The sequence below is a fragment of the Vanellus vanellus genome (genome assembly GCF_965231255.1).
Source record: "Vanellus vanellus genome assembly, chromosome: Z".
Classification (NCBI taxonomy): Eukaryota; Metazoa; Chordata; class Aves; order Charadriiformes; family Charadriidae; genus Vanellus; species Vanellus vanellus.
The window spans coordinates 47,507,566-47,522,348 of NC_138908.1; the positions used below are offsets into that span (position 1 = coordinate 47,507,566).

At 41.6% G+C, this 14,783-nt stretch overlaps 1 protein-coding gene across 1 annotated transcript in view; it reads left to right on the forward strand.

The window, feature by feature from the left end:
• Positions 1-3,436: 3,436 nt before the first annotated feature.
• SMC5 (structural maintenance of chromosomes 5) overlaps positions 3,437-14,783 on the forward strand; it is a gene marked incomplete at its 5' end in the record, with an annotated part of 57,334 nt that continues 45,987 nt past the window's right edge. Inside the window, 6 exons of the mRNA XM_082497976.1 lie at positions 3,437-3,582; positions 6,093-6,234; positions 7,392-7,444; positions 9,808-9,970; positions 11,672-11,806; positions 12,914-13,054. Of these exons, the coding sequence (XP_082354102.1) occupies positions 3,437-3,582; positions 6,093-6,234; positions 7,392-7,444; positions 9,808-9,970; positions 11,672-11,806; positions 12,914-13,054 (780 nt within the window). The remainder of the gene's footprint in view (positions 3,583-6,092; positions 6,235-7,391; positions 7,445-9,807; positions 9,971-11,671; positions 11,807-12,913; positions 13,055-14,783) is intronic.

Consider the following 14,783-nt stretch of genomic DNA (forward strand, 5'->3'; position numbering starts at 1 on the left):
GTAGATTTTATAGTTATCAGTGTAACAAGAAACAACTGAACCTAATATAACCCCCTGAATTCAATATTTTGAATGCAAAGAGAATAAAATGTGTGGGTCATATCACCTAAGACAGCTGACAGAAAGCAGTCTGATCTGCTGCAGGAAGTTGCTGTATTGAGCCGTAACAATTATTCTTACAGCCACCACATTCAAGCTGTTGCTGCAAGATGTGAGCCCTGAAAAGTGAGAACAGCCTTTCCTCCTTTCAGAACAAAGTATACATTTTTTCCTAACAGCCTATAAGGATCAACAGCACCTGTGACAATCTAGCCCCTTGCATCTTTAGTAAATTTTCATTTTGATGACACAAAAAAATGAAGACATTACTCAATTAAATACATTTGGTACTAATGTGTTTATTTGACCACACAGATTGAAGCAGTTTATTATTTTCTAGAGACAGAGGAAGAGCCAAAATGAATTGACATCTTAACTGGCTATCCTAGCTACCTACAGTCCCTGTTGGCAGCTGATTTTGAATGCATCACTATGGCTATTATTCTGAAAATGAAAGCAACCAGAAACAAAAGACTATTTCCTCTAAGTCAATACAGTTTTTCAGTTGTTCTGTAAAGCTTATGCTTTGGTATCAACATTCAGAACAAATTATCTAAACAGAAAACAAGTGAAAATGAAGTTAAAATCATCAGGCTTGGTGGTTCTCCATACTTCTGATGGGACTTTTCTGTAAATGAAATGAAGCACAAAGTATAACTACTGGATTCCCATCTCTAACAATTTATACAACTCTGCTTCACTCCATCAAAGTAATCAGATTTAGGCTGACATGAATACGGAAGTACTCTATTCTGCTCTCCATTGAGCGTTCTCTAGACACCTCACTGGTATGATGATTTTGCTGATACCACTAAGGGTAATATTTATCCATAGGGTATGAAGCACCATTCTGACTGCAAAAAAGAAGCTTAAGTTCTTCCTCCAGTAGGGAACAAGAGCACCTTTCCGCCCATTTCTGCTGCAAGAGTTAAAGAACAGAGGGAGAATCTGAAAGGTGGCTTTATGTTACTTTAGTGCCTGCTGAGTATCAGTTTATGGAATAGGAAATTCACAGGCTAGTGAAAGAATGGCTGAAAAACATCTGAAAACTCTGGCAAACTTCAGTTTTATGAACATGAAAAACATCCCATCAGCTCTGTCCAAATAGGAAACCCTCTCTTCTTTCAAGAGCCCTTCTTGGTCCAAACACTGCCTACTTTGTGGCCTTTGCCGTCTCCTTTTTCCAGCTCTTAACAGCATCCATACTCACCAGATCTTGGAAAACGCTCCCAGACAAATTCTGGGAAAAACAGATCTCTTCAGCAGTCTCCAGTGGGAACATGTTGAAATGGTTCTGCCTCTTTCTCTTTCGGCTGGAAGTCAGTGTTACTTAATGAGTCCAACTCAAGCTTGGGACTGATTTAGGAGACTACAACTTTTATTAAGTAAGACATTACAAACTAATATTCTAATTAACTAACAGACATGCTGATGTGACTAATTTACAGTGACACAATTTTGCATTCCATTACACAGCTATTACAAAGCTATTATCACAAGTCTTATGAATGACATACTTTCAATTTTATTATCCTTTGCCCTCCATACCACATGCACTAGGGTGCATTTCTATGCTTCTTTATTCTTGTACACCAAGTCTTCTGGACATGGACCTGGTGGAGAGTCCGGTGGGCTATCCAAAGAGGTTGGCTGATGTCCTGGTGGGCTTGGACATGCAGATCAGCTTTATTATTATCTGTGGACATCTGCACTCATTCTGTTGGAGAAGTCCTCTTCATTCTTTAATGGATCTTAATTTTTCCTCCCCCATTTTCCCCTGTATCTGGAACAACCTTTTCACTGCTCTTGTACCTCCCTTTGTCTACCTAAATTCCCCTCAAAGAAGCAACCTGCCTTAAATTACTTTTTCCTCATTTGTCCCAATTCTGCTACGTCCATACCCAAAGATGCTGTTCTGATGCCTTTACTGTAGCAGTCTCGATCTTTAGAGGGTATTACAGGTATAGTTACTTAGGTACAGGTGGCCTTGCAATCCTCCATGTGCCAGGTATCTGGTTCATATTGGAAAAATGTTGTTTTCCTTGTAACCTTTCTAGGACAAATCGCTCTAGTTATGGGTTGATTCCTTTACCTAGTTCCACTTAAGCACAAGCAGTTTCTAATCTCTGTCTTTCAGCAGTCTTAATCAGCCTCCTCATCCCTTGTAAGAGCTTTGGCTAGTTACGAGGACTTGTGCTCTCTACAACTATCTGAAAGGAGGTTGCAGAGAGGTGGGAGTTGACCTGTGCTGTCAAGTAACAGGTGATAGAACAAGAGGAAATGGCTTCAAGTTGTGCCAATGGAAGTTTAGATTAGACATTAGGAAGAATTTCTTTACTGAAAGGGTCATCAGGCATTGCAACCCATTACCCAGGGCAGTGGTGGAGTCCCCATCCCTGGAGGTATTTAAGGGTCATGTAGATATAGTGCTCAGGGACATGATTTAGTGGTGGGCTTGTCAGTGTTAGGTTAATGATTGGACTAGATGATCTTACAGGTCTTTTCCAATCTAGGAAATTCTGTGATTCTTCACACACACACACACACACACACACACACACACACACACCCCCACACCCCCACCCCCACACCCCTCTTAAAAAAAAAAAAAAAAAGTAAGGAAACCCAGAGAGGTGCTGGCATACGAAAACAAGAAGAGTTCGCCCGCCGGGAGCCCGAGCCTGTCCCCATGGAGGAAGGCAGCGGGACGCTTGGCAAGGGTGCCCGCCGCCGAAGCGCTGGTCGCCCAACTGCTCGGCTGTGCTGCCACCTGGTGGGAAAGCCGCCACCCCCGCTCTCCTGCGCGCGCCTCCCGCTGCCCCGCCGCCGCCGGGGACAGGCCGCGGGCGGCAGCGGGGCGGTGACAGCCGAAGGGGCCGGGGCCCGCAGCCCCGAGGCCTGCCCAACCGCCTCCCGCGCCGCTCTGGGCACGGGCCTCCCAAAAGCACGTTAAAGGCGGGCCCCGGTGCCGGTCGCCCCTCTTCTGAGGGGTGAGCACTGGGGGGGGGGGGGGGGGTTGGCCTCCGGGGGCGCGGTGCAGCCCCTCCGCGCAGCGCCCGACCCTTCACCTCCCGGTCCACAGCCTCCCGCCCCGTCGGCTGAAACCGAAAGCAACACAACCCTAGAGTTTCTCCCTCATAGTCCGGCTCTCCTCCAGCCAATGGGCACCAGCGCGGCGCGCTGTAGGCCAATGAGAAGCTTCACGGCGTCTTAGTCCCGCCCTACAGGCCAATGAGCGCACTTCTTACCGGCCCGCCGTGTCCTGCCCGCCAATGAGAGCGAGGCCCGGGGGTGTGTCCTTGCGGCCCGCGTGTTGAGGGTGGGCGGTGGGGGGAAGATGGCGGTGGTGGTGCCGCAGAAGTGGAGCCTAGGCCGCCGTCAGGTGGGCGCCGCCGGCGGCAGCCAGCGGGCCGTGAGGAGCGCTGAGGCGCGCCCCGACTTCGTCGACGGCTCCATCGTCAGGATCTTTATGGAGAACTTTCTGTGAGTGAGCGGTAGGCGCTTTCTTCTCCCAGGCGGCGGCGGCCGAGGGGCCGCCAATGGCCGCGGGGAGCCTGCGGGCGCTGGCGTTCGGGCTCCATGTCGTCTCTGAGGCAGCGGCTTCCCCCCCTCGCGACCCCCCGACTCCCCTTCCGCACCGTTTCAAAGCGGGGCTGGGGCTGGGGAGCCGGCGGTTAAGCCGGGAGTGCCAGACCTGGGGCAGCGGGGCTGGGACGGACGCACGGAGCGGGCGCTGGCGCACGGAGCGGGGAGTCGCCCTCGGTTAACTGGAGGCCGTGGTGAGGCCTTGGGTACCGAGGCGAGTCGGGGCTGGAAGAGAGAGTGCGTGAAACGTGTTTTCCCTGGAAGGCGATGCCTCAGCGAGGCTCAGAGGACCTGCTGTGTGGATGACGAGTCCCGTGGGTTCTTAGTGCAGTGTCGCATCGGTGGGGGGGCGTTCCCCCGCGGTGGTCATGGTGGCCCTTCTTTGCTTAAGGTGGTGGTGGTTCCTATTGCCCGTGTCAGTCTCTGCATACTTTTTTTTCCTCCCCGTATGGTGATCGTCAGGCAGTGGAGGAGGGGAGAGTGCAGGACGTATTCACAGGGCGCTGGGGACAGGCCTTGGGAACCATTAATGTAAAGTATCTGTGGTGTTACCTTTTGCATGTGCTTTCTCCAAGTTCTTTGTGCTGGGAATACCGTTCTGTTTGGAGCTATATTATAGTTAGTAGTAGGAGTTTTCAGACCGTTTTCTTATGGCTTGTATGCTGATAGCTCCATGTCAGCCTTGAAAACAGTTCTGAGTAGCATAGTTCACGGGTCACACTATGGATATCAAATGAAGCTTCAAACAGTAGTTTAAGCCTCAGCATGAAGGGTTCAAATACATTCTTTACTTTCTCTTCCAGAAATACATGAATTATGTTATTGTCTTGTCATTAGCTGCTTTCTGTTTTTTCTTTGGTGTTAATGTCTCCGTTCCTCTCTGTGTGTTTGGTATAGTGCAGGAACAGAATGTCGAATGGTGGAGTTCATTATAAATTTGGGATGTTACCAATCATACCAGCATTAATGGTTTGTCTTGAGTTTGCGTGCTAGGGCTTGGTCTCTTCCTGTCATTGCTATTGCAGTAGCCGTGCTGGGTGCACCACTGATAACAGGCTAATGTTTTTGGCTGTTGTCACTCAAGAAAGCTACTGCATGATGTATCAGTATGGAGTTCCACAGAGGGAAGGGATGCTACCCAGAGGGACCTGGACAGGCTGGAGAGGTGGGCCCATACCAACCTCATGAAGTTCAAGAAGGCCAACTGCAGGGTCCTGCACCTGGGTCAGGGCAACCCCAAGCACAAATACAGGTTCATGGAGAATGGATTGAGAGAAGCCCTGAGGAGAAGGACTTGGGGGTACTGGTGGATGAGAAGCTTAAGGTGATCCGGCAATGTGCGCTAGCAACCCAGAAGGCCAACTGCATCCTGGGCCGCATCAAATGAAGCGTGTCCAGCAGGTCAAGGGAGGTGATTCTGCCCATCTACTCTGCTCTGGTGAGACCCCACCTGGAGTACTGCATCCAGCTCTGGAGCTCCCAACATGAGAAGGACATGGACCTGTTGGAGTGGGTCTGGAGCAGGGTCACAAAGATGATCAGAGGGCTGGAGCACATCTTCTGTGAGGACAGGCTGAGAGAGTTGGGGTTGTTTAGCCTGGAGAAAAGAAGGCTCTGGGGAGACCTTCTCACGATCTTTTGGTTCTTAATGGGGGCCTACAGAAAAGGTGGGGAGGGACTCTTTTATCGAGGGGTATAGTGACAGGACAAGGGGTAACGGTTTTAAACTGGAAGAGAGGAGATGTAGAATAGATACTAGGAAGGAAATTTTTCACTCTGAGGGTGAGGCACTGGAGCAGGCTGCCCAGAGAAGCTGTGGATGCCCCATCCCTGGAAGTGTTCAAGGCCAGGGTGGATGGGGCTTTGAGCAGCCTGGTCTAGTGGGAGGTGTCCCTGCCCATGGCAGTGGGGTTGGAACTAGATGATCGTTAAGGGCCCTTCCAACTCTAATCATTCTATGGTCATGTGATCTGTGCAGAGCCTAAGACCCGAGTACACTGTATGCATTAGACAAGTGGAATCTCCTGTGACTGGTGCATCAGCAGGTGGAATTAAAGCAGACTTTACTGAATTCACTCAACTTTCTTTCTAAATATATAAAATAATATGATGTCCTAGTAAAGTCAATAGAAATTGTCATTATGTGGCTGGATTTCATTCTTTATAATCATTTATTTTGAAGAAAGTTACTGTAAGTACTCTGAGTAGTAGGAATGTATTCCACAGTGTTTTATTGTAGTGTTAGGTTTCACTCTGAGATTTTCTTACAAAACAGTATTGGAGGATTGAGTCTAGGATTTGGTAAAATCTGTCATATTTAATATAATCATGAAGTGGTTTTAAGCAAGTAAATTTTCTTCAAAGTGAGGTAGTGTTTATAAGGTTCAAAAAATTATTGTGCTTTCCAGAACATATGATGTCTGTGAAGTACGTCCAGGACCCAATCTGAACATGATTGTAGGTGCTAATGGAACAGGAAAGTCAAGCATTGTTTGTGCCATCTGCCTGGGACTGGCTGGAAAACCTTCTTTCATAGGGCGAGCTGATAAGGTAACTATGAACTTATGTAATTTTCATATTTAAGTTGAATTTCATTAAGAAATGAAATTTCCCAAGCCGAGGTGGGGGAAAAATACTGTCTTCCTTGGTTTGCTTTAGTTTTATAAAAAGTAAAGCGTCCAAATTGTAGAATAACCTGGCCCAGAGACAAAGGCTTTTGCCAAAGGGATTTTGTCTTACTTAACTACTTGTTGTCTTGGCTGACTTATGAAATAGAAACACCTGAATTGTACTGGAACCTGAGTAGACTAGAGGTTATACTTCAAGATGTCTAAGCCTCCACAGTGGGGTAGGAAAATGCCACCTAGTGCATAAATAACATTTGAGCAGAAGTACCGACTAAAGGAGAAATAAAAAAAAGTCTAATTTAAATTTCCAAGTATGTAGAAACTGTGGAAATAACATATCCTTAATGTGTCTGAGAATTTATCTAAAAGCATGGAGTCACTGGTCTTTGATTTAAATGGAAGTTGGACTGTTTTGGGTTGTATACTATTATTTTCATTTTTTGCTCCCAAGAGCTCATGTGTTGACATTATAGTAGGAAGTTTGTATTGCCAAATTTTTAAGTTTTGCTCTTGTTTTCTTGGATATCTTGGTTGGATGGAGTATATTTCAGTAGATTTTGGGAGCGCTGAATCTGGATACCTAAATGATTGTACATATTCTCTGGTTGCAACTTAGCTTTGAGCAAATGTAAATATAGAAATTGACTGCATGGCAGCACTGTGTGTTGCTATTTTTATTGGCTTTTCATATTTATATTTTTTTAGGCTATTAGAATTGGCAGTTCTACTAGTACAGATGTTTGGCAGTGTCTTGCACTTGTATTGCCTTTGTCCCCTGAATTCATGAGGACTTCTTCCACTCTGTGGATCTTCTGATTATAAATTGTTCAGTTTTGGAGGTTGAAATTGATCGGAAATTGTTAACCTGGGGAGTAAGTTGTATTGATATTAGTTGATAAGGAAGATAAGTGTTTTCTTTTATTTTTAGTTAATACACACCCAGAATAAATTTTGGGTTTTAATTGTAAGTTTTCAATAAAATATCCCATTATAGCAACTCTGTTATACATATTTTTGTAAGAGATTACATTTTAATACACTGTTATTTTACAATAATAATTTCTGTAATTAATTTTGTAGGTTGGCCTCTTTGTAAAGCAGGGGTGCTTGAAAGGTGTAGTAGAAATTGAACTGTAAGTAGTAAAACTGTATTTCCTCATACATTTTTAATTAGATTATTTCCCCACGCAGTCATTCACAAAGTTGTGAAAAAAATCTGATGTACAGATGTCTGTCTTTAAGATGGTGATTTACTTTTTTCTTTTTTATTTACACAGATTTCAAAATGTTAAGGTTAAATAATTACCACATAAGAAATAAGCTGCGATGGCTGGTCTTGATTTGACTTTAGGAAGCATTTCACTTTGTCTTCATGTAAAAAGAGTAAATAGATAAAGATTGATGTATATGGTGTGTCTAGCTTTTGATTACATTAAGGGTTGAGATGATTCAGATATAGTCAGTACTGCTATCGTGACGTAGTGGTTGGAAATTATTGTTAAAGAGGAAAAGAAAAAGGAAAGACAGAGTCTAGATTTTGAAACCAAATAGTTTGCCTTCACTGACTTATACTGATACTGCTGCTATGAGGGACTCCATTCTTACTGAAAATGTCACCTACTGAAACAAAGAACAAACTAAAAAAAAGTAGATCTGACTACTTCCAGCTAATGCAGTCTTCTAGGTAAGCTTTTGCAAAACAGAGGAACTGAAAGTCATTTGGACTTACTCGTAAAATTCCATGAGTAACTTGTGGTTATAGGGCAATATTGCATGCTTCCTGTAAGTTTTGGGTTGTTTGTGTTTTGGGTTGTTTGTTTTTTGGGTTGTTTGTTTTTTGGGTTGTTTGTTTTTTGGGTTGTTTGTTTTTTGGGTTGTTTGTTTTTTGGGTTGTTTGTTTTTTGGGTTGTTTGTTTTTTTAACAACTAAAGAGAGAATATCCTAATAGAGTTCTTAAATGGGTGCTTTTTTGTGGAGATTTTAACATAGAGCTGCAATAACGCAGGTAGTTTTGATAAGCCTTAACCTGATCTGTTTGCCTGAACTGAATAGACCATAGAGCTAATCAACTGACTTAGAGCCTGAGTTAATTTGTGTAACAATTGGCCACCTGGATCAGATTGTATAAGAAGAAAATTGTGTTCAGGAAAAAAGATATACTGGAACAAGTCTTTGAAAAAATCCTGTCCACTTTTGTTGTTGTGAGAGTGGTGAAGTAAGATGTTCTTTGGAGACTGGCCAAGCAATGGATCAGGAAGTAGGATGTCGTTCACGTACATGGTGTGGTTATTTAAACATAGATACACCCTGATGTTACTGGGAAGTCTGAAGAGAGACTTGCAGTATGTGAAGACTTAGTATTTTTACTGTCATGGTTGCAGTGTAATCCAGTCCTTTGTATAATTGATAGAAAATATTTAAATGCAACATCTAGGGTGAGAGAGCAATGATGCAGAAGATTGCTTTTTGACAGAAATTTAAAAATTTTAGTTCTGTAAGCACTCACTATCTTGGTTGCATTTGGCCCTTGTATGGTAACTAAAATCAAGAGTTATAGTAGTAAAAAGTCCTTGATTTGATAAAAGAAAGGAGAATGGCTTTGTAGGTCTTTTGAAGGAAGTCTGGTATATTAAAATAAAGTAGTGTATACTTGTGAGGAAATAATCACACAGGCTTCAAGAAGTAGGCTCATATCACTATGCCACTTAGAAGCTGCTGAATTGCTCACTTCTACTTTGAACTCTGTTCTTAAGTCTTCTGAGGTACACTGCCTCCAAACCGTTATGAGCCCTTATTCTTCATGTTTAACAATATGCTAACTGAACAGGCACTAGCCAATTTCTGTATCAAAATGGTTACCAAAATTTTGAGAGGTTATGACTATCTCATTGCTCATTTGTTATTGATGCATCTTACCTTCAAAAATTTAGTATGGTTAAGTGTTAACCTAGGGAACTAAGTGGACAACTGATGCGTTTTTGCTATTCTTTAAAAGCAGAAAATTAAAACAAATTAGTATTTTTCATACTGTATGATACTATTTTTATTCCCAAATGAAATGTATATACACAGCTTATTGATGTAGTTCTGTACACTAGTATTTTTTTACTTTGAAGGCATAGTGTTAGTGTGCACTTCCTATATACCAATTTTAAAACTTAGTAAATTTCATATAAAAATACACTTTTATGTAACTATTCACATCTATAACAACTTTTAAATGGTTCATACATTCATCATGAGTATGTTATTTATGTAAATAATTTCCTCTGAGTTAAGATTTGTAGATATTCTTGATGTTTTCCTTGTGAGATTAATTCATCGGTGAAGTACTGGTTTTCTGAAACACAAAATGTGAATCTGCTGCTACTGTCCAGTTAATTTGTATTAAATATTAGATATCTTAAAGTTTTAATACCATAACTCTAGCATAACTTTGACACTTGGTAACCTTTGCACATTCTCGGAAGCGTAAAAACGTCTTTTTATTCACCAGGTCTAAGACACCTGACAATATCATTATCACACGTGAGATTCAGGTGGTGAACAACACATCGGCATGGTTTATCAACAGAAAGCCAGCAACCCTGAAAACAGTAGAAGAGCAGATTGCAGCCTTAAACATCCAGGTGGACAATTTGTGCCAGTTTCTGCCTCAGGTATGAATGAATTTTGAAAGACCGTGGGTGCAAATGGATTGCTGTGTTTTGAGAGGGTTTTGTTGCTGCTTAGCTTTTGTATCACTTCGGTGATTTAATGGGACAGCACAAAGAGTGAGAGGTAGGCATACTGGTGTGATGGTGAAAGAAAGGAGGAACTGTGTGACTAGGCTCACTAATTGGAGGTTTTTTTACCTGCTGTCAGTTGATGCTGAAAGGAGAGCTGCTGATGTTCCCCATGTTGGTGTTTGAGTAGCAGCAGTATCTTTCTGTCCTGTCTGTGCTCCTGTAGGGGTGTTCTTTAACAACAAATCTGTAGGGAAATTTTTATAAGGTCTTGAGTTCTAGCACTCTCTGTACTTTCACTTGCATGGTTCCTGTAGTTCTGCATCCCTGACTTTCCCAGTCAATCCCTGCATGCACTTTTCTCTGATTATATCCAGTCAGTTCCTTAGGATTGGGTCCTGTACTTGATAAGTGAATGGGAAGAATTGTCTGGTTTTATTTCTCAAAAAAACAGAAAGGAGTCTTACTAAGTGACTCTGCAGTTGCAACAGAGACTGCTACTAGAGCCTTTTTGGTAACGTGTGGGGCTCAGCAGTTTCTTGAGGAGCAGTGTAAGACGCATAGGTATTTAGAATCAAATTATGTAAGTGTAAAATCATCCTGATGGAAAGTAGCTCCTCAAGGAGAGAGAAGATGAAGGAATACTACGAGCAGTTTCCATATCCAAATCCATGCTCAAGCATGTCAGGATTTCTGTGCAGATAACTAATTTGCTGCTCAATTGCACCTTAAAAAAAGTTACGGCAGGTTCCTTCCAAAGACCTTTCCAGTTCATGTGGATCATCAGGGATGGTAGTAAAAGGAAAACTTACCAGAGTCTAGCCAACCATGGGTTTATTGTTCTGTTCAAGGAGAAGTGCATTCAAGAAGACATGCTGAAAAACAGTAAAATTTTGCAGGAACAAATATTCTGGGGTTGTTTTTTTATTATTTACATATTCACAATATTTGTTTAGAGTAGAACTTTCTGCATACTCTGCCAACGTAACTTTTGTATTTAAAACAGCTTTTTTTTCTGTAGTACATTAATATTCACTGAACTGACATTTCTGTGTTGAAATTTCTAGTTTATTTGCTCTCTGCCACTGTAGCAATGGCAAGCGCACCTTTCACTCCAGTCTTGGTTTTGAGCTGTTCCTCTGCCTTGGACAGCAGCAATGCTTCCTGATACCCTTGGCTGCCAGCCTTAATATTAAGTTCTACATTGCTTAACTTCTGAGTTAATTTATACTGGGAAGGTGTAGCCTCAGCAGCCTGAGAACCAGTATTAGGAATACAGTCGAATAAAAACCTTTAATTCCCTGTACTAAACTGTCTTGTTCAGAAGAACGTTAGCCAATTCAAAAATAATGAACCAACCCATATCATTCAACAGCTACCCTCAAAAGCTGTCAAATAGCCAAGAACAGCTATAATTCCAGAACAGCTCCAAGAAAACCATGTATGAAATCTTAAAAAAGTTTAGGAGGCTTTGGTTGCTAGTCTATGAGATGGTCATCCTATGCTTAACTTCACTGGCATAGAACTGTAAGTCAGCTGATGTTCATGAAAAGTAAGTTTCGGTGTTTAAATGCAGTATTACTGTATTGCACTGTTCTAACTAATACTGTATTTTTGTAACTTTTTATTTTGTAGGATAGAGTTGGAGAATTTGCAAAACTGAGTAAGATTGAGTTGCTTGAAGCCACTGAAAAATCCATTGGTCCTCCAGAAATGTACCGATTTCACTGTGAACTGAAAAACTTCAGAGAAAAGGAAAGAGAACTGGAGGTAAACATGCACATCATACGGACAGAGAGCAGTGACTGTAGGGAAATTAGCATAATAAGATGTAACATGAGATCTTACAGAATTAGAAGGTGGACCTTATTTACAAAGTCTGTGTTAAGTTGATTTTACCAAATCATGCTCATCTTCTCTCAGAAGTCATTCACTCTGACACTCATGTGCCTGTAAGCATGAAGACACACGTGTGCAAGTGGTCTGGACAAAGAGGACAAGGGATGCCTGTTGTCGAGTACCCATCACTTCTCTGGAATTCTTGACTGGCAACAACTTTTCTGGACAGTCACCAGCTGTTATAGAGTGGTCCTTTGCTTTAATCTTGCTGACTTCAATGTTCATAAATTATGGACAATATTGTTGCCTGCTACTTGTTTTTCCTGGTTTGGAATATTAACAGACAAAGAGGAGAAGGGATAGTGTATGCAATAAGCTGCAACCTTGTTTCCATCCTGGTTTTAGGACGCAGGGTCTTTCCTTGACAGTTGCTTGTGCTGTGATCTTACCAGAGTGCAGGCTTAGTTAACTTTGCAGAAATAATGTGTTCCTTGCTGTTACTGCTGGGAATGGTGTCTTGGGAACAGTGTCTGTCATTAGCAGTACAGGCCATTATTTTAATCCTTTTTTCTGCCGTTTCTTGTGCTTGTTTGCACACATGCATTTCCACTCATACATACTACATTCACGTGCCAACTTTAATATTTCTGTTGCAAATCTCTACAAGATCCTTCACAAGCATTTTTGCTACTTGTAGATATCAAAACCAGTTATGGTGGTTTAGAAATGTCTAGATTAATGGAGGCTTGAGCTGTAGGGTGTAACTTCGTCAGAGAAAAAAAAAATTAAAGTATTTTCTTCAGATTAATATTTCTGTTTAAATTAGATTTTTTTTTTTTTTTAAGTACATGATAAATGTACTTGAAAAAGCTGGGCAACTATTCCGAGTTGGGTTTTTCCTCTGTAATTACTGCTGTACTACAATGTCCTCTCTAGTGTTAAATTCCTGCTTAAATGTACGGGTGAGGTGTGGGCTATTCCTGAAAAGTGTTTTCACAAAGTAGATACTGTAAAACATGAAAACGTATATTCTTGCAGAACTTGTGCAGAGACAAAACTAACTCTTTGGAGAAAATGAGACAGAGGATCGAACGATACAAACAAGATGTTGAGAGATACCATGAGCGCAAGCGCCATCTAGACTTAATTGAGATGCTTGAGAGGAAAAGGCCCTGGGTGGTAAGTTTTTACTTTCTTGTCAGTGTTTTTCTTGCCTAACCCATTTTTCCTAATACTGCAATATTAGAAATATGCCAAAAACTTCTTCAAAAGAAATCTGACCAGAGTAACTTGAACCTCATTACAGTTGCTTGGTGCAAAAAGGTCAGGTCTTGAATTACTGTTCTTGAACTAACTGTCATCAGAAGTTTGCTTGTGTATGTAACTGGACTGGAGAAACTGCTTGGGGAGTGACTTAACTAGTTACTGCCCATTTAGGAAAACAATATAGATCAAGAGCAGTATTCCTTTTATTTCTCACAGACACAACTGGCTTAATTTAAGCTGTGCCTAGCCAGTTCCACTTGCTTCCTCCAGCTGTAACTTTTTTCTTTTTATGAAATGTATTTTTGGTGGTGTGTGGTTGGTTGTGTTTTTTCGTTGTTGTTCTGTTTTTACAGGTTGCCTTCCCCCTTTGCTAATTTTAATTATTAATTGAGGTTTGGTGTGCATGACATAAACCATAGTGAATATAGGTTGCCAGTCTCAAAAATGTTAGCATTTGGAAAGCTGGAAATTTTAAACAAATCTAAGAGCCTAGAATCAAGGACAGGTCATTTATACAAAGCAAAATAAGTCTTTCTGAAGAGCCCTTTGATTGTAGTTTAGTTTAATGTGGAATGGTCAGTCAGATTAAATTATTATAAACAGTTTAAGATGATGTGGGTTTTATTATATTGAAGCAATATGTTGTTTGCCTTGTTTGCAAGCTTTATAGAATTCATGAAATACAGTTGCAGAACTTATGAACACTTACATGTAATACTTGTGGAGGATGCAGAAAACTTTTGTAAGGTATTTTATTGCAATTTTGCAGATAAAAGTCTCACGTGGGTATGCAAAGAACTTTATGACCCATGTATCTTGAAGAGCAACTAGATTCGGGGAGGTACCTTCACTGCCTTCAAACCTCTGTGCTAACAGCACAGAGGAGCAGCAATTGAAGTAGAGGGATAATGGTAGGTGCTAAGGAGGTGGGCTGTACATTCTGCGGCATTAGGATTGGACTTCTGCACTTGCTGAATGATGCAGGCTTTCCCTACTCAACATGCATTAGAGTAGCTTAGTTAACAAGAAAAGAGGTATTTTTATTATGAGAGATGTAGGTCTTGCATGGTTAATGTAGACTGATACTGGTTGTTCTCTAAGATATTTGCAGATAGAGAAGTGTGAAGGCTAGTTGGAAACTGGCAGGAGGAAACTAAGTTAAGAATTTTGTGTGCTGTCAGTTAGATTGCCTTCTGTAAGCTTGAGAACATTGCTATTATTTATGTGTTTCTTAAGCAAACTTAGACTTCTTCACACCTTACCCTTTCACTACTGTCTTCTAGGCAGTTTATGTTGTTAAGTATAAATACTCTTGGTGGGTGCACTCAGTCAGGAGAAATGTAACTTTTTGGCCACTGAATCCACAGAAAACAACAGTGTGTTTTGACACCTGCGTGAAGTTCCAAGTTGTCCTACAGAATCAGTAGTGTGTACCAGATTGTTTACCAGAAGTCACTTGTCTGTGGATAGTCTACAGTTGAAATCAAGGGTCATCAACATAATTGTTTTACTAGGTAGAAGATACTTGACCTACAGGCTGCAACAAAACTTCATATTCCATTGTGATCTTCAGTGTACAAGATTGTTCCTGGTTTGTGGTTTGTCAAATCCTTCTGATAGATCTCTTTGTATCCTCCTATAT